At 40.4% G+C, this 19,988-nt stretch overlaps 2 protein-coding genes across 24 annotated transcripts in view; one reads left to right on the forward strand and one right to left on the reverse strand.

Moving 5' to 3' along the window:
* CCDC88A (coiled-coil domain containing 88A) overlaps nucleotides 1-14,932 on the forward strand; it is a 134,557-nt gene extending 119,625 nt beyond the window's left edge. For 6 of the 23 annotated variants that reach the window (XM_064277051.1, XM_064277049.1, XM_064277046.1 and 3 more), the window contains 5 exons: nucleotides 236-307; nucleotides 1,372-1,452; nucleotides 3,294-3,562; nucleotides 3,739-4,721; nucleotides 7,964-7,979. In XM_064277051.1, coding sequence (XP_064133121.1) covers nucleotides 236-307; nucleotides 1,372-1,452; nucleotides 3,294-3,562; nucleotides 3,739-4,721; nucleotide 7,964 — 1,406 coding nt within the window. In that variant the 3' untranslated portion in view covers nucleotides 7,965-7,979. Of the gene's footprint in view, nucleotides 1-235; nucleotides 308-1,371; nucleotides 1,453-3,293; nucleotides 3,563-3,738; nucleotides 7,219-7,963; nucleotides 8,064-8,601; nucleotides 10,786-11,344 lie in introns of those variants that run through there. The other 17 variants (XM_064277057.1, XM_023557209.2, XM_003417599.3 and 14 more) reach the window with 9 other exon arrangements.
* LOC100672070 (prolyl-tRNA synthetase associated domain-containing protein 1) lies at nucleotides 9,374-18,273 on the reverse strand. The gene is made up of 2 exons (XM_003417570.3): nucleotides 18,161-18,273; nucleotides 9,374-14,881 (listed from the first exon to the last, which is right to left on the reverse strand). Exons 1-2 carry the CDS (start codon nucleotides 18,242-18,244, stop codon nucleotides 14,450-14,452), a joined length of 516 nt encoding a protein of 171 aa, XP_003417618.1. The 5' UTR covers nucleotides 18,245-18,273; the 3' UTR covers nucleotides 9,374-14,449.
* Nucleotides 18,274-19,988: the final 1,715 nt, after the last annotated feature.

Here is a 19,988-nt window from a genome sequence, read left to right on the forward strand (position 1 = left end):
TCACTGGGGAGATGGTTCCATTGCTTCTGGAGTTTACCCCAAGCCAGTCAGCTCTCATCAGAGCTAGTCTGTTTACTCCTAGTTCCAGTTCCTGGTCGAGTCTATGAAATATGTTACACGAAGATATATTGCCCACAGTCGAAAAAGAATGTCCATGTTCTATGTAGATAAAATTTTTATAATGGACTTTTTAGTTACAAAAATATTTTTATATCCATTTTACTATTTTATGTAGATACTACATCCTTTGAAGATATAAGCCCACAAGGTATTAGTGATGATTCTAGTACGGGATCAAGAGTTCATGGTAAGATGTGAACTTAGGGAGCAGGTATTGAGTACAGAACGGGAATGCTGAGAGCCTTGCGTTGTGTAGGTGAATGTGGCACTGCTAGCCAGCATGTTTTTTCTAACCTGCATCTCATAGCTATCTCTGCCATTTCTTCAAACCTAATACTCTCTTCTGCCCCTTTAAGGATGTGTCTTCATCTGTATGTTCTCTGTTTTAGTCAAGATCCTTTATATAGTATGCCTGCACAATACTCAAAGGTAATTTTGTTGCTGTTTTTGCACAAAGCTGTAGTTAAGAGCTAGGCGGCTAACCAAAAGGTCAGCAGTTCAAGTACACCAGCCGCTCCTTGGAAACCCTGTGGGGCAGTTCTGCTTTGTCCTACAGGGTTGCCATGAGTCGGAATCGACTCAGTGGCAATGGGCTCGGTTTGGTTTAAAGTTATGAGAGTAACATTTTGCCATTGGTTTAAAAAGAAATATGTTGGTCAAAGATGAATTCTAAGAAACAAAATTTTCTACAGTATTGAGTTTTAGGTTTAAAAATTTCTGTCTAGCAAACCATACCTTACCAAACTAAATTATTAACAATAATTTGATAACATGTTAAAAGGATTTCATGTATCGGTGGGATTTTAAGAATTAGCATAGGGCAGTGTTAGCTGTACAGTTGTTTCCTTTGTACAGAGAGGAACCCAGGGGTTTCTCTGCAGTGTACAGGGGTCCGTGTCTTACCTGTTGTAAGTGACCTAGTCACTAGCTCTTTGTTTGTTTGTTTGCATGTCGTTCTGTTCAACTAAAACCGTCCTGGTATCTGTCTAGAGGTCATTTTCAAATCTAAATCTGCACTTGATCTTCTTTTCTTTGAATTTCAACTACTGTTTGAGAACTGTCCTGTCCTAGAGGGTCACACTGCACTCCCTGGAAATGCCTTTGCTTTCTGATCTGTGAGATTTCCCTCTGGGCGTGCTCCGCCTGGGGAAGTGTGCATGAGTGCTTCCTCAGAGCGTCAGTGATCAGACTGTAAAGGTTGCTGTCATCAGCCGATGTTTCACCGCACTGTCTCCTGATGTTTTCATTCAGCCTCGAGACCAGCCAGCCTTGATAGCGGCAGAGCACCCGCTAGCAATAGCAATAATAATGCCTCACTCCACGAAGTCACAGGTACGCTGTAGGTAAACTGAGCATGCACTCCTTCCATCGCAGTATTGGAAGGGGGGAGATGGGGTGAAGGTTCTGGGAGAAAGTATGAAATCCAGATCATCTATGTCTGGAACATAGTTTCTTGGAGCATTTTATACTTTTCCCTTTGTACTACAAGAGTATTGCAGTGTGTACAAATGTAAAAACAGGAGCAGTCACTGTGATTTCAGTTTTCCATCTTCACAGATAAAATATTTTTATTGTAATCTTCATACTTTAAAAATATCTGCAGATCCTTATGTTTTGTTTTTAACATGAAAATGATTCTTTAATTTTCTCACGATGCATGTACATTTGAACTCACGCTACAGAAAATATTTTAAAAGTTCTTTTAGCTCAATTTATCCACTAAATAAGGGGAGACTTTTTAAAGCTAAATTGAGACAATTATGTGTGTATGTATTTGTGTGTTTGTGTGTGTTGAACAAGAGCTATGTGGATGCATATAGCTCATAGGAAGAATTACTTCGATATAGTTTTTCCTTAAAGTTTTAATATGCATCCCAAGGTGAGGTTTTTATGTGAATGGCTGAAAACCTTACCTGATAACCTTTTTCCTACCTACTACCAAGTTGGATTCTAGAATTACGTAATAGATTATAAAAGTTAGCTCATTAGTCTCTACAGTCGAGTTGTCAAATTATAATGAATGCATTTATGTTTTTTGTGTATAAAATTATCTCAGTTGTAATTTTACTTTCTAGTTAATGCTGTGACTTTGTTGCAGTGATCTGAGAACACTGATAGTGAGAGATTATTTTTTCATTTTTATAATCATGTTCTTATAGCCACTAAAAAATGTAGGCTGAAAATACAAAGTGTTTTTTTTCTGGTTTGAAAATGTGAGAAAATCTCATTTCTGTAACATGTTACAGAACTGTAGCCAAATTCCTTCACGACTTTACCACCTGAGGTTAGGAAACCACGGACAGCTGCGTTTTCTGTCGTGATGCACCAAATGGTTTGCTGTTGCTGAAAACAAATCAGCACTCCTAGGGGCGGCACAGGCTTCATGGAGCTTTATTCTAGAGGCAGCTAGAGCTGCCCAGCCTCGCCTGAGTCTTTCAAGGCTGTGCAGCCCCTGTACCAAGGGTGGAGGGTAGAAGCAGTCGGATGGTTCAGGCATAAAACAGAAGAATAAAATACCATGTATTTGATTTTATATTCCTAATGGAATTTTCTAAGTAATTGCATCATATCTCCATTGGACTTTGTTAAATGCCTGCTATTTAAATTAAAAAAAAAAATTAAGGTTATTCATTTAGGATGAACAGATAAGCTTCTCAGTAGGAAATGAAAACTTTGAGAGAAACAAAAAATTGGAATAGAGTTTTTAGTGTTTAGAACAGTTTTGGTTTTAACATTCTGAAATAATTTAAGATTCTTATATACATGTCCATATTCTTATGTACATGTTGTGAAGTTTTAAAATTATTTGAACCTGATTTTTTTTTTTAATTTGTATTTTTCACGTATTTATTCATTGTTTTACTCACCAAATGTTTTGAGTGCTACTTTGTATGAGGCTCTGTTTAGGCCCTGGGTATGGTGGTGAAAGCAAGTCTTTGCCCTTTGTGGAGTTTACAGTATTTGTCAATGGACAGGATAAGGAAGCTGGCTATGGTAGATCATTGTCGGATGTATGAAAAATTAACGTGGTTTATTTACAAGCATTTCTAAAGAAAAATTGAAAGTGTATTTGGCTATTCATATAAGAATCCAGTCAACAAATGTAGTCTCCTTAAACAGCATTAATCTCATTTCTGTTTTTGAACTCTTAATACACCATTTACTCCAAAAAGCAGGTGCAGTTCCTAGCCAAAGCAGGCCTCAAAGCCACAGCAGTGGAGAATTTAGCCTGCTTCATGACCATGAGGCTTGGTCCAGCAGTGGTAGCAGTCCGATCCAGTACTTGAAAAGGCAGACCAGGTCAAGTCCAATGCTCCAGCACAAAATGCCTGAAGCGTTAGAGAGCCGGGCACATCCCAAGATCAAGACTGGTTCCCCTGGAAGTGAAGTCGTTACTCTGCAGCAGTTTTTGGAAGAAAGCAACAAGCTTATCTCAGTGCAGGTCAGTTTTATCTGTGGTGACCACCACACGTTAAATTTCCATGACTGAACTGAGTGGTCTTTTTCATGAAAGAGTGTTTGGAGATATTAGTAATTTTATATATTAATATAGATCAAGAAAGTAAAAACATGACTGTACTTACTAATCTGCTTTGATTTTTTTTTTTTTTTAAACAGATGAAGTCCTCAAGTCAAGATAATCTTTTAGATGAAGTAATGAAAAGTTTGTCTGTCTCTTCTGACTTTTTGGGAAAGGACAAACCAGTTAGCTGTGGTCTGGCCAGGTCAGTAAGTGGTAGAACCCCAGGGGACTTCTATGATAGACGGACAACTAAGCCAGAGCAGTTTGTGAGACCTGGTTCTCGAAAGACTGAAGGTGCTCACTTCACTGGTCCTCCAGGAAAATCTACGTCAGGCACTCAAGGAAAGATAAAGTTGGTAAAAGAACCTTCTCTGCCACGACAATCAAAAGATAGTAGTCCTTATGCTACTTTGCCACGCGCAAGCAGCGTGATCTCTACTGCCGAAGGGACTACCCGAAGGACGAGCATCCACGACTTTTTGACCAAGGACAGTAGGCTGCCTGTGTCAGCTGAGTCCGCACCAGCAACTGCTGAGGGCAGCCTCCCTGCAGCATCTAGTGAGTACTGTTGCCACCAGTGGTCCCCTCAGGTACTTCCCAGTCCAGCACCTGCTGTAGGTTCCCAGGCACAAAACCATGTACCTACGGAGATGCCAGTGTTATACCCCGAGTCTCTGTGTGCCCAGGCTAGAAACCCACGAGCAGAAAGGTCACCTTTTCTTAACCAGACTTTTGCCACTGTTGATATGTCTAGTGATCCGTTTGGGATCTCAGCTAAAGATAGCCTAGGGTCGTTTACTGTGACTCATTCATCGCAGCCATTTTTATCCCTGAATACAGAATTAGTTAGTAACATAAGTGGGTTCCCCCCCAGAGCAGTCACTAAAGTCCCTGATCAGGCTTCCACCTCTCTGGGTGAGGCTGCGCAGATGGAGAAGGAACAGCTGTCTAATGATCACAGCCCCAGCAGCAGCCACCCGTCCCCTCTAGGCAGCAGTAGACTTACAGCTCCGGCAGGCCGCAGTCCTGGTGCCACAGAAGCCGCGTTGTCGGGCTCCGAGGATGACCAGACTGCTTGGTATGAGTATGGCTGTGTGTGATTGGGACTGCCCAGTGAGGTGCCGATGGCCTTCGATACGCCCTGTGCTTCTCTAGATCTGATTTGAAGAGCTGCTTTTGAAAAGTGGCGTTTGTCTAGGTTCATATTTTTACATTTAAATTGTGGCACAGTGTTCAGCTGTACGTGGTGGCATGTATAGAAATGTGAATTTGTGACCACACCGAAACCTGCATGAAGTAATAATTGCATTCTGTGTTTTCCACATGCCTTTAAAAGCCTCAACGGTACATGTTCCTCTTTCGTATTTTTGTCACCTGATAAAACATGGTTAACTTTGATATCTGGAAGCATGTTAAAAGAGTTGCATGCATTTTCCCCCCTCCCTCCTCCTCTTCCTCTCGCTCCTCTGCCTTGCCCCTCCCCCTTCCACTCTCCCTATCTTTCTCCCTTTTTCTCTCTCCTTCTTCCTCTCATTTCTTTTCTTACCCCCCCACCCCGAATGTGTACTTCATCTTGCACATAAACAGTATTAGTAAGTAAAATATATGAAAAAAAAGTCATTGTTTTTTGCCATTTAATTTTGCCATCTGTCCTGTCATTTTCAGAAAAATAGTTAATAATTCAGTTAATGCTTTGTGTAGCAGGTGACTCTTACCCACATTTATAAAACATTGTTAGTTCTCATAAACTTAGTGTTATTCATAGAAAACGCCATCAAACCTAAGTGTAATTTATACAGTAGCTAGGAGCGTCTGTGTTAATCCCATTTCTCTTCTGCACTTTTCTTCATCCGATAAATACAAGAGCTCAAGCACCATCCCTCCTTCAAGATGACTTTTTACATGGAATCAATTAACACAGTAGTTCCTCTAGTTCTTTTTTTATTACAGAGTCAAAAAGAAATAAACCAAATCTTACTCAATGTCTTGGAAATTTGTATTTTTACTTCTATTCAGAAAGTGTCACAAGTTTACAAAATGGGGAGTATTAAGTCTTTAGACTTAGTTCAAAAAGAATATACAAAGAGTAGTTTCTGTGAGGATGGTTACTGCCGTAATTGATTTCTTGTTAAATTGCATATGTGTGTCCTTAAACAGAATTTTTACACGTGAGAACACTGTGCTGAAATGTAAAATTACAACTTGAACCACTTAAACAAGTTTATCTTTTTAGTAGATCAAATTTTAGAACTAAGAATAAGTGCAAACTCTTTAGCTAAATATAACTACAAGATAGAGAAAATATTTCCCAGCTCTGGCTCCAGTGTCATAAACTCTAAAATTATCTTTCTCTGATCGTAGCACTTTTAAAGCCGAATCAGCTGAACTTGAATCTCTGACTCCCAGAATATTAAAAAACCTGTAACCCTGATTCATGTACTTCTGTAGGAGTCTTTCTTAGCTGTTTCTAGAATGTTTTTGCCGTTTCGATTTAACCTGAATATTCCTGACAATAACTCAGCCTGAGATCTGGAAGGAATGCTTTGAAGTGTGCCTTTCTAAGTGGGGAGGAGACTATTCTTTAACATAGTGTTGTTATCAGTTAGACCAAAGACAGCAAAATCTATGGAGAATCTCTGCTTGATGAAGCTTATATTTTTTGTGTATTAAACCATCCTCTTGTACTTCTGCAAGGTCATTTTAGGGACTTGGTCTCAAATGGTAACTCTTTGACCAGACTACTTTCTCATAGCCAGCTGTTACAAAACATTTTTCAGGAGCAGGTGATAAATGAACACAGTCAGAAGATTTTCACGTTTTTCAGTTCATTTTCTGCACAAATCCATTAGTCAACTATATTGTCAATTTTTGCACAGTTGTAACAGTTCAAATGCTTTTGGTGGTAATATTCTTGTCTGAAAAATTAAAATCACCCACCTCTTTTTTCATAATCTGGTAATAGTAATAGTAAACATGGGTGAGAGTAGGTAGGGCCCATATGAAATATAAATTTAATAATTAGTGTTACTTCTTTTCTGTGTTGAGTCAAAGATGATTGCACAGCTATCCCAGTTTTTTAGATGTTACAGATCTGGTCCAAACACTTTACAACATTAAATTTATCCATTCAGATTGCGTTGAAAAATCATGTGCTGTTATGTTAATAACTAGTTCTTTTACAACATTAAAATGGACAGAAAATAAGTGTGTCCTACTCAAATAGCTATGGTTATATATACAATCTGTTTTCAAAAAGAACATAGCCGCTGTGCATGTCAGATAAATGGAGACCATACCCAGGCGTCCTGGTGACTGTCTGGCAACACGCACTGTACTTCCTTCAGACACCGCCATCTGCTGAGTCATAAAATCCCAAACAGCCCTAGTGTTTCGCCTGTGGAAGAGCACTCTGAGTCAGATTTCAAGCAACGAGGAGAGCCTTAGGGATCCTATAGAAGCAGTGTTTCCCGTGCTTCAAAAAAGTCATTTTAACATTTTCTATAGTAAATGAAATCTTAGAGATATCCAAAATTTAAAAAAAAAAAAAATTTATTTTTTAAGATAACAGCTCTGATTCAATAGAGCAGCTGTGCTCTCCTTCCAAGGAGCAGCTTGTGGATTTGAACTGTCAACCTTTTGGCTTGTAGCCTTAGCTCTTAACCACTGTGCCACCAGGGCTCCATAAATATCTTAGGGCTTCACGAAGGATTGTTTGAAAAAAAAACCTGAAGATCCAGTACCCTAATTTTATAAATAATGGAACTGAACAGTACTCGTATTCCTGGCCTAGATTTCTAGAAATTATACCCATATTATTTGTGAGGCATTGTAAACTTACATTGCTAGGCATTGGGTCCCCTTTGACCCAGGCAGTTCTAGCTATAGCCAGTGGTTAAGCAGGTACATTATTTGCCTATAAAATATTCCTCAAGTCCTAGTTTTATTAGTAAATTATAAAAAAATATTTCATTGTGGATATTCCTGCTGCTGCATGTAAGAACTTTTTTATTTTAAAACTCTGTGTGACCATTCAGTAAATAAGCACAGTAAAGTAAACCTGTCTGACACTGAAAGAGGGGAAAATGTAATTGCCACAGAGTTTTTCTGTTAAATAGTTTTACCTTTCATAAGTGTATTACTTCTGGCTTTTAAAATACACATACCAGTCTTTAAGTGATGCACTAGCTATCAGGTGAATAAATTTCCCAGGGAGTGAGAGTCCCTGTTGACCTTTTCCGTGACAGCTCTTTAGTTGATCCTTCTTGAGTTGTATATGTATTAATCTTGGATTAAATAACATGAAATGCTTTTCTCCTGCAGATGTGGACACAGTACAAGAAAGCAGAATTTCAAAAAGCAGGGCTAGGGAGCAACAAAGCTCCTAATTCTGTTACCCACTACATGACATGTGGGCCACGTGGTGAGTTCCCAGCTTGAAACGTGAATGAGATTACTCTCATTTGTACAAACTAACTGCATTAAGAATGAGAACAAGTGCGCATTGCATTAACAGATGTACATATTGCTTGCTTAATTTATTGACTTTCTGTCCTACTTACTAGTAAAGCAAGACTGGTTGGTTGCCCTAGGTTTTTGCCTGCCCATGCAGGGAACAAACCTTTAAAAATGATTTCTGTCTTTCTTTCTTGATTAAAATTTCATTTTATTAGTGGATGTTTTAGGACCTCCTTTTTAGTCCAGAGTCATTTTTGTGGTAGGAATACAGGTTTGCCACAATTTTCTTGATAATGGGTGAGCATAAATTAAATTAAATGGCTTCTCTTATGAAGAGCCACTCAAAGAAAATGGTCTCTGACTTTCTGTCACTTTCTCATTCCTATAGAAATATCTGGTGCATGCTGTTCTTATAGTGGCTGCTCTGTATTTTATCCCTCCCTTTTTATCTTCCAGCTTTTCTTATATTTTCTTTCTTCTTTCTACCTTCCAACTTAATACAGAGAGAAAAGTGTCCTTCAGTTTCTCAGTATGAAGCCTTTATTTCTGAAGTAACAAGACAGCCAACTATAGGAGTCATTTTTAAAAAATCTTTAAAAGGAGACTTAACAGTCGTTCGTGAATAGAGCAGGCAACAATACAAACCTTCATTCCTTCCTTGAATCAAGGAGCACTACTGGAATCCACTGCCAAAATGTTTAGGTTTTAGGACTCACTGTACGTTGTACTGTTCACATCTGCTGAATAAAGGACGTTCTCTCGCTGAGGACCACGTGTGTTGTGGTTCCAGGAAGTACTCCAAGAACAGTCTGCTTGTTTCTTCCATCGTTTATGGATTGATCCATGTTTGCTTAATGCCTCTGCTCGGTATTTGCCCACATCTAGCCATTTCTATTCAGTCGTGTAAATCTAAATTAAATGCTGTAGTATTTTGTGGAATGTTCTGTATATCAAGATAACAGAAAATTGTTTGGCATGTCACAGCCCTATTTGGTTAGCAGACTGCATGTGTTGATACTCTTTAAAAAGCCAGTTATGTTGATGCACTGCAAAAGAAATTCAGTTTAAAAGATAAATCTGAAAAATCCATAACAAGATAGGAGTTAGGAAAAATTTACAGTGATATTACTCCGCTTTCCATCTTCCTGATTAAGCAACACTAAGCATTCATACATGAGCCCAAGGCAATTAAAGAGTGCTTTTCTGAAACTTTTTTAATAAGGTGATTTTCCAGCAAGTGGCGTTCCCAAGAGAAATCTGTTACGTTTTGACTCATTTCCCTTCTTTGGTATTGGATTATGTATGTATGTTTCTTTTTTTTTTTTGAGAGCTGACTATTGCTTAAGAAGTTTTCTTATAGCAAGAAACAGTGTAAATACTTTACTATGATCCACATTTTGACAAACTCATTTATTACTAAGGTTGTCATTTATTAATAAAAACTTTTGGTTTTGTCCTTTATAATACCACATTAAAGTTGATAACTGGGATTGGTACTTTTGAAATATTTGTATGTATTTGTTACCGTAAACATTTGGAAGAAGCACAAAAAAGTAGATTTAGTTAACCCAGAGAAACATGAATTTTTTAGTAGTTCCAATTTTATATATCACTTTTATTTTCTTATGAAGTCAAAAAATGCATTGATACTTATTAATGCAAATTCATTATTTCACATAAATATTAGAATAATCTTAAATGTCTGAAATGACGAAGAGACTGACTTTTTATTTTAACAGTGCACTTCTTAGGCTCTCACTACCAGCTCTGAAGCTCTTTTTGGAATAATTCCATAGTGTGTGGTTTATGAACGGTGCGTTTCAGTATTAATCCAGTAGCTGTGAGAAAAGTGTGTGTGTCTGTGTCTCCCCTCCACCCCATAGGCCAGTAGCAGTGTTCATAGTCTACTTTTGGAAAAAACCTTCCATTAGAGAGAGAGAGAAACAGCAAGTTTAGTTGACCAGAAATTGAAACGGGAGTTACAGACTTGGACTTATTTAACTTAATGCCACCGTTAACTTAGGTTTTGCCACCAAATAATGCTGCAAAGTTCAATCACTTTGAAACTCTTGGATGAAAGGTGCTATGTAAATGTAAATACAGAGAGTTTTTACTGAAATACAAATACTGCATGGAAGACATACTTAGAACCTGTCCTCTAGGCCCTGACACACCTCTCTCCATCAGGACTCCCTGGATTCAAGTATCAAGCTGATAACGGGCATCATGCTAGTCTAGAGACGCTTGCTTGTAAAAAATGTAAATTCGTTTTTAGGTGGATAAATTGAAATGTAGAGATTGTTTTACCTAAATACAGTAAGTAGGTAACTTAGATTTATATTAACTAGCATCTAATTTGCACAACTAGGGCACATCCCAGGACAGTTACTGAAAGTTGGAATTTAATGAGTAGAAGGTAGCTCAGTGAAGGTGAAGGGTATCCCAACTTGACCTCTCCAGAACACTCATAACCTAAAGTAGGGAACTGCTGACTTAAGAAGCACCTTTTAGCCTCAAGTAGAAAATACTTAAGGGCAGCCCATAAAATAACCTGAATAGGGTGACACTGAGAAAAGGCAGTTAAAAGAGTCAATGAAGGGAATACATTGAGACTGCAAAAATATGAATATTGTCGATTATATTCATCACCTTTTTCATACCATTTCAAGAAAAGACTAAATAATGACCACATGAATATTTTATTTTCTCCATCAGAAGCAGACTTTGTAGGAAGCCACTCTTTTCTCTTAAACTTCCTTGGCCAAACAAACAACAAAATGGTAAAACCAACCAGAAACTCTCTGGGGCGGCATGCTTTTTATTACTTGCCTGTGTTCTAAATTGACAACTCAAGCCCCAAGGAAACTGAAGAATTGCAGTACACAGGGTAATAGCCTCGCCCCAAAGCTCCAGTAATGTGCTCCACATTTGGCCATGTGGAAATGTTTAGTCCAAGTTTTTGAATTAGTGGTTACCAAAGAACTAATGAAACAGGTTTGTGTGTAGCACCTTTCATGCCAAGGCATGGTAAGAGCCTACTGAAAATCACTGTGCATCCAGCATTGTAGTCGCCTCACGTCTGCAGTTGTTACAGCCTGCGCCGTCTGAACAGTTTGTCAGGAAGTGAAAAAGATACTGTACCAAATCTGGAATGACAATGGAGAGTAATCATGTATGCTAAATAATGTGTATTTTAAGTTACTTTTGAGAAAAGTGGTGGATTTTTGTTTGTACTTTTCTTTTCAGCTTAGTCCCGAGATGTATTTTTAAAGCCTTGAACGAGTAATACAAAAGGAGCCCATTTATAATAAAAAAAAACCTTGATGTATGTGTTGAGATATTTGGACAGCAACAAAAATGCCTTAAAAGGAACGCTTTTGGACAAAGTTGCACTTAAAACACCCTTTGACAAAATCGGATTTTAAATTGTCTTTTCATTGTCTACGAAGAATCCTTTTTCAATGTTTGTCATTTTACTTATACCTGTTATTAAATACCAAATCAAATAATATAAAAACTGTAACATTTCTTTTAAAAACTAATGCTAATAAGAGATTTGGAGTTGAATGGTAAAATGTTTATTACTTGATGATACCTAATATCTGCCACAGAAACCAACTCGTAACAAAAGTCACACCATCTGTTTGCTGGATATCTTTTTAAAGACATTTTTCATTTTAATTCTTAACTTTGTTTCTCCTAAAAAAAAAAAATTTGGTTTAACATTCCAGGTATCAAACTGATATAAAAATAAAACAGTGAATTTTTATAACAAGTGGTTAGTAATCATTTAAAACACTTTGAAGGACAGAGTAGCAGGGGCAGGGATCTGGGAACCGTGGTTTCAGGGGACATCGAGGTAAACTGGCATAACAGTGTATTAAGAAAAGGTTCTGCATCCTACTTTGGTGAGTGGCATCTGGGGTCTTAAAAGCTAGCAAGCAGGCATCTTAAGATGCTTCAATTGGTCTCAGCCCACCTGGAGCAAAGGAGAATGAGGAACACCAAAGAGGCAAAACCAGACCCATTGCTGTCAATTCCAACTCATAGCGACCCTATAGAACAGAGTAGAATTGCCCCGTGTTGTTTCCAAGGAGTACCTAGTGAATTCGAACTGCTGACCTTTTGATTAGCAGCCATGGCACTTAACCACTACGCCACCGGGGTTTCTAAGAAACAGAAAGGGCCACTTAAACCAGACTCCATCAGCATAAGACCGGAAGAACTAAATGGTGCCCAGCTACCTACCACCAATGACTGCCCTGAGAGGGAACATAACAGAGAATCCCTGATGGAGCAGAAAAAGTGGGATGATGCAAAACTCAAATTCTAGTAAAACGACCAGCCTTAAATGGTCTGACTGAGACTCGAGGGACCCCAGAGGACATGGCCTCCAGACTCTGTTAGCCCAAAACTAAAACCATTCCCAAAGCCAACTCTTCAAAGATTAGACTGAACTATGACATAAGATGATTACTGGTGAGGAGTGTGCTGCTTACTTCAAGTAGACACATGAGACTATGTGGGCAGCTTCTGTCCAGAGGCAAGATGAGAAGGCGGAGGAGGACAGGACATGGTTGAATGGACATGGGAAATACAGGGTGGTGAGGAGGAGTGTGCTGTCACATTATAGGGAGGGCAACTAGGGTTACACATAACAATGTGTGTATAAGTTTGTGTATGAGAAACTGATTAATTGTAAACTCACATAAAGCACAATTAAAAATATATATTCCAACAACAACAAAAAAAGAATATCCCATTTGATTGTCCTAGAAGACGTGAGAATTTTTATAGCCACATAAAGTTCAGTAGCCTCGGTTAGGTCAGATCCTTTAATGAAGGAAGGATTCTGTTTGAGTCTAAATGAGAAAGAAATGTCAAAGTTCCTGCTTCTGTTTTTGAAGTAGCTATTGTATGGCAGCTAACCCCACATTTTCCTGGGTTTTTATACTGTTGCCATATTGGAAGGGACAATAAGTAAAAATTGAACATAGAGAAGAAAGTTGTATAGTGTGTTCCCATTTCTAACCTCTGAACTGAGACTGATCATTTTTCATGTAGTATATATTCTGCTGCTGAGTTTTAAAGTGTAATTTTAATAGTGTTATTACAGTGTCACATTTTTCATCCCTAGTTTTTGGGTATTTTTTCTGAATTAAAAATTTCTAAAGATACATTGTCTAATAGGAAGCCAATCAACTTTTTTTTCTCTGAGAAAAGTCAGCAGCTTAAAAACAAACACCCAATAATGGAAAGCTTTTGCCCTTGTCTTTTTTTTTTTTTTTTTAATTAGATTGCTGAGGAGTTCTTATTACAGCCCTTCTACGGCGCTAATATTTCTTTAAAAAATTTTTTATCAAAATAAAATCCTCTGTAATCCCCATCACCACTATTAACAATTGAATATATTCCTTTTGGTTTCTCCTCTATATAAGTATGCTACCATGTGTGTAAATTTACACATCAAGTTTTGCAATTTTTTTTTAAGTACAGAAAACATCCTAGAAGATGCAGAACATTAACATTAGAAGTGGACTTCACTGCTGAAGGAATTCCTCTTGTAGGAAACATCCTAGAAGACGCAGAACATTAATGTTAGAAGTGGACTTCACTGCTGAAGGAATCCCTCTTGTAGGAAACATCCTAGAAGACGCAGAACATTAACGTTAGAAGTGGACTTCACTGCTGAAGGAATTCCTCTTGTAGGAAACATCCTAGAAGACGCAGAACATTAACGTTAGAAGTGGACTTCACTGCTGAAGGAATTCCTCTTGTAGGAAACATCCTAGAAGACGCAGAACATTAACGTTAGAAGTGGACTTCACTGCTGAAGGAATCCCTCTTGTAGGAAACATCCTAGAAGACGCAGAACATTAACGTTAGAAGTGGACTTCACTGCTGAAGGAATCCCTCTTGTAGGAAACATCCTAGAAGACGCAGAACATTAACGTTAGAAGTGGACTTCACTGCTGAAGGAATCCCTCTTGTAGGAAACATCCTAGAAGACGCAGAACATTAACGTTAGAAGTGGACTTCACTGCTGAAGGAATCCCTCTTGTAGGAAACATCCTAGAAGACGCAGAACATTAACGTTAGAAGTGGACTTCACTGCTGAAGGAATCCCTCTCGTAGGAAGAAGAGGGAAGGGAGGGGGAAGGGTTGTGTGAACTAAAACTGCCTCAATACATCCTTCTGAGAACAGCTCCCTGAAGACAAAATACTCCTCCTGAAAAGATTTAGGGCGTCACCCAACCAAGGGTGCGAAATAACCTCATCACTTTTATTGCTTTATGTAAATTACGAATAGGAAAAACCACATTCAGAAATCTATTTTAAACATCAGCTCAGCTAGTTTTTGCCAAAATTTAGTATTATGGGATCATGTCCTGTCTTCTTCACAAACATGAGAAAGTCTTCAGGGCTCAATCCCATGGTGGCAGCGTTGGTCATTGGATGAAAGTACACCTTTTCATGGCCACCTTCCAGAAATGCAGAATCCAGAACAAATGTCACATCTCCGTCATCACAGAAGAGTGCCAAGGGTGTGGCACAGCCTTGGCTAACTTTCAGTTTTTCTATCATGGCTGTTTCATCAGCAAACCTCAGGTTTCCACTCCCAACACCCAACTGTTTGGCCAGATCATTCAAATTAATTTGTCGATCATGAAGAACTGTCACCAGCCAATAGCCTTTTTTCTTTTTGTCTTTGAGGAATAAGTTCTTACTATGTGCTCCTTTCAAATGTTGGACGTGCGGCATCATTTCTTCAACTGTAAACACCTGTAAAATATCACATAATGAAAAGTTTAAAAATAAAGTAATACACATACACGCTGCATTCACATACGTATTTTGCTTGCTGGGTGAAAAGAGCAAGGTTAGGGAGTACTCACGGCCTTGAATTTCACTGCTAGAGACACATCCCCAGCCCATTACCAGACAGCTATAAGCCCTTGCCCTTTGAATTCCTCATTTCAGGATCCCAGGCAGATCCTCTTAGGCTAGTTCTAAGTCCAGTGTGCTGGCCAAGCTCACATTCCTAAATTGCTTTTTCTTTTTTTGTTTTTGGGACTGAAAGTTTATAGCAGCCCAGACTCCTTTAGCATTCCATTACAGGCAGACCATGTGACAACCTCCACTCTACAAATGTACCCTCAGTGAGGGTGAGAGAGCAGGGAAGGAGACTCTGAGCTGACAGACAAGGAACATCAGAAAAGCTCACAACACGTGCAGGTCACGAAGCGGGAGACTGTGACTACCCCGGGGGAGCAGGTCAGAGAGAAAGATCAAAGGTGAAGACTAGCTGTTAATGAGCTTCTCTACTCTGGGTGTTTTGCCGACAGCAAACAGAAAAGGAAGAGTTATAATCCAGAGTGATGGGCACGAGAGACACTTAGTAACTGAGTCCTATGCCAATGCTAATCCTATCTATTGTGTCAAAAATCTTAACCTGCTTCCTCACTGGGAATGAAAAAAGCGTCTTTATTTCCTGTCTTAATTTTAGCTAAAACCAGTTCAAGCGCATTCAGTCATTTCCATTTGAACCCCAGAATACTTCCTTTAAACAGCAAAGCAACCAGCGAAAAATCTGACTGGATGCTTCCGGGAAATCCAAATTGAGGTGTTGGTCACGTGCGGAGGAGGAGGAGGCAGGCGTGATCTCAGCCTTGTGAGCTGACTTACTTCAAACTCTAGTCCAAATTAAAATCCATTTTTATAAATAACATTTAAGCAATTATTTCAGGGATTAAAATAAGGGTGATTTTGGTTAAACCAAATCCTTTAGGCCAATCATATCTGTAAAATCAAGGTCATTTTTCCAGTTTCATAAAAAAAAAAAAATTCCATGGAGCCTATCAAAGAACAGCCAGAAAACCGTTGTCCACCATAGATGAATACTTTCGAAATCCCTACATGCTGATGGAGCGCTTTGCATTGAAAGGGGTTCCCGTGTGCTCAGAGACATCTGTACCTCTTATTTGCAAAGACAAGACAAACTGCTTGAACTGAAAGAATACTCCGAATAAACCTACTGATGCCTTTCAATCCCGGGGGACTTCCATATGTAGAGAGATGGCATCTTTTTGTTCCCGAAAGATGAAGAAAATCAATACGAACAAAAAAACTTCAGTAGTCAGATATCCTTGGAAAGTGTTCTGTCACCAAATACATTAATGTATTAGAAGTCACAAGCTATTAACTCAGCAAAGGAAATCGCTAATTTCATACTGGTTTAAAACCCACTGAAGGTGTAACTCAAATATTTACAGGAGCCATGCAGATACGAGTGAAATGGGATGAATGTAAGAAAAGCCGGTGAGATGACAGGAAGGGGCGGGGACCTGTGGGCCTGGTGTTGCCAGGTTTTCCATTTTTTAAAAGGAGCTGAATATCCAATTTTTTTTAAATGTCAGGAATTAATTCAAATTTTTATTTTAAAACAGTCTGGAGTAACCCTACGTAGGCCAAACAAAACATATCTGAGGACCTAATCTGGCTCTTACGTTTGTAAGCTCTGCTGTAAGCTCCACTTTCAAAGAATGCATTGGGATGACAAGTGACTTCAAAGTACGTCATGAGATACGCCATGCCACGAGTCAGCCTTCTGACTAGGACAGAATTTGGCCAAGGGTGATGCTGGCTTTTGACCAAAGCAAATAGGTAAGACTATCCTCCCTTCTGGCGCCCACAGTGGTAGAGCTACAGCTGCTAACCAAAAGGTGAGCAGTTCGAATCCATCAGCTGCTCCTTGGAAACTATGGGGCCGTTCTACTCTGTCCTATAGGGTCACTTTTGAGTCGGAATCAACTTGACGGCAATGGGTTTGGTTTTGGTTTGTTTTACCCTCCCTTGGTATTCAGAAAAGAAAAAAATGTTAGCACCCAGGGTATCTTCTCTAGGAACTGCAGCAAAGGTTCATATGCACAGTGGCCAGTATTCTATATCTCATGTAATGTCTGACGTGCAAGTAATTTTAAACACTCTGCAAGCTATGCTAGGAAATGCCTGAATAATTGTTTGCATTTAGGTGGAGTTCTGTAGTAAATGATAGAAAATACATAGTACTTTGTTTCTATTGGAAAAACTGTCAGACATTGGTACAACTGCTTTATTTTTCTTTTTTTTTTTAAATCTGGAATTTGTGATGAGGGCTCAACAGGTTAAAACTTTGGTATCAGAAAGAGCTAGGCTGAAATCCTAGATACAGAACTGCTGTATGACCTTGGGCAGATTTAACACAAGCCTCAGTTTCTCTTATAGAAAATAAAAGTAATGGTGTCTACTTAAATTTTTTTCAGTTTTTCTTATAGAAAATAAAAGTAATGGTGTCTACTTAAAAATATATATATATATATTTAAAATGCCGGATTATATGAAATAAAACACATAAAACACTTTCCATGCACCTCATCACGGATAGTTCACATACATGGCTGTTATCACTAGCCTTGGGTAAACTTCAGGTCCCTGCGAAAACTCAAATTATATACATTGTTTCCGCAAAGTTTGCAAAACTACACATCAGTACACAAAACCATGTTAAAATGTATCAAACTAATGAAAACAAAGAATGTATGTACATTTCTGTAACCAGTCCTGGGGGCGGTGCATCTGTCTATGATCCAAAGGTAGAGCGGGCTTCGGGATCAAAGTGACCCGGGTGGCGAACCGCGAGCTCTCTGAACCTCGGTATCTTCATCGGTGCGCTGTTCACGGCGAGTCCGGCATCGCTGCAATGCCGCCAACCGCTTGGTACCTTGCTTTACCTAACAAAGCAGACACACCGACCCACAGCCCGGACCAGTTGAAGTTCTCCAGCTGCACTAGTTCTCTACACGCAACGTGATCGAATCATGAGGAAAGCAAGACCCCTCCCCGTAACATCACAGCCCCCGTCGAGGGCCTGTACTGTCCCTTTCGGGTCCCTTTCGTGCAGCGGAACCCGGCAAAGACCCAGCACCGCCTTCACACGGCGCGTTACCCCGGCACACACGGTCTTAGCGACCTCTCCCGACGGACACTGCAGCTGCGCCCACCCCTCCGGCCGGAGCGCCTCACCTCGGGGTGTTCCACGACCTCCGTGCGGATGGCCAGGGCGCCCAGCCGCTGCTCCAGCTCCGCCCGCAGCTCGGCGCCCGCCATGCTGCTGCCGTCGTGGCAGGCGCCGGGGGGGGCGGGGGGACCAGGCGCGACTTCCCGCCAACCCGAGCGCGAGGCGGAAGTGCCCGGAGCGGTTCGGCGGCGCCTTCCGGAAGGGGCTAAGTCATGGCCGCGCGCCTCCGGGCCGGCGACGCTGTCCGTGGTCCAGGGGAGCGCGAGACCTTCCCGGCGAGGCGCCTGCGGCCTCCCGGCGGGCCCTGCGTGGGTCTCCTAGGCCCACGGCTTTGCGTGTGAGCGCGCCGCAGGCACCTCGGTGACGACGTGGCCCAGGGGAGAAAAGCGATCCTTGGAAATCCTTCTAAGGCGTGTGGTCGGTACAATCACCGCAAAGGTAGAGCGAAGCAAAAAGGGAGATTCCCTGTGGCCTGTGTTCCAAGGGGCAAACCTGGGAGACCGACGTGCGTGCTAGCCGGGCCGTGTCTGCCCGCGGCCACGGAATGCTGCGGAACCATCAGGATGTGTTGACATCACCAATGGGTGAAACCACTGAAAGCTTCGCCTTTTCAGAGGGACTAAAAACTGCTAAATCACCGAGATTCTACCGTTTGAATTCGCTTATTATTTATTTAATTAATTGGACTTTAGGTGAAAGTTTACAGCCCAGCTTAATCTCATACAAAATCTTGTATCCATGTTGTCATGAGACTAGTCGCAATCTCTGCAATGTGACAGCACACTCCCCCTTTCCACCCCAGGTTTCCCGTGTCCCTCCAACAGCCCCTGCCCCTGCCTGCCTTCTCATCCTGCCTCTAGGCAGGAGCCACCCTTCTGATCTCAAGTATCTGTTCAGAAGCACACTCTTCAGGAGTATTATGTTTTATAGTCCAGTTTAATCTTGAGTGAAGAGTGGGCTTCAGGGATGGCTTTAGTTCTGGGTTAACATAGCGTCTGGAGGGCCATGGCTTCAGGGGTTCCTCCAGCATCAGGCAGACTCTTAAGTCTGGTCTTTTATGTGAATTTGAGCTCCGTTCCACACTCTTCTGCTCTGTCAGGGACTCTGTTGTGTTCTCTGTCGGGGCGATCACTGGTGGTAGTGTTACCAAACACAATGGATCCGCTGCTTCTACTCTTGTTAAGGATAACTAAGAGTCTAATGGATTTAAAGCAGGCACAGTTTAATACTCACAGCGAGTAGGAGACAGGGAGATCACTCTAAAGCACTATTTCCCAGAACAGAGGGCTGGGAGAAGTTTTATACTATGCAGTAAAAGGGACGTTATACATACTCATTAAACTTATGGAAAATAGCATGCACATTTAAAAGAAAGGCTGGGCTGAGACTTAGTACGGAAGTAGATGCCGGACTTCTCACTTCCAAAGTAGGTCCGGCTTTTGTCTGGTGATGTATGTCTGGTGTTTTTAGTTCCCTGTCAGGAATTTCTAGGTTCTTACGCAGGACTCATTATGGGATGGAGACATCCAGTAGTCAATCAGATCATTTCTGCACCTTTTCAGGATTCTGGTTTTAATTGGTTTGCCTGAAAAACAATCCTAATAGGAGGCATTAAGGGAAACTTGGTTGCTTATCATTTAAAGGTTAGCCTCAGGTTGACATACTGGTTTCCTTGTGTCCAGCCTATGCCATATCTTGTTTGCTTTGGAATTTTTTTTACAGCCTCTGTTTACAAGAGGGTTAATTTTACCTCAGGACCCCAGACCTGTCTCAGTAGGAATTGGCTTTCTTAATAATCATTGGTATGGGGTATGAGTTGGAATCAACTCGATG

Source organism: Loxodonta africana, chromosome 26, assembly GCF_030014295.1.
Source record: "Loxodonta africana isolate mLoxAfr1 chromosome 26, mLoxAfr1.hap2, whole genome shotgun sequence".
Taxonomy (NCBI): domain Eukaryota; kingdom Metazoa; phylum Chordata; class Mammalia; order Proboscidea; family Elephantidae; genus Loxodonta; species Loxodonta africana.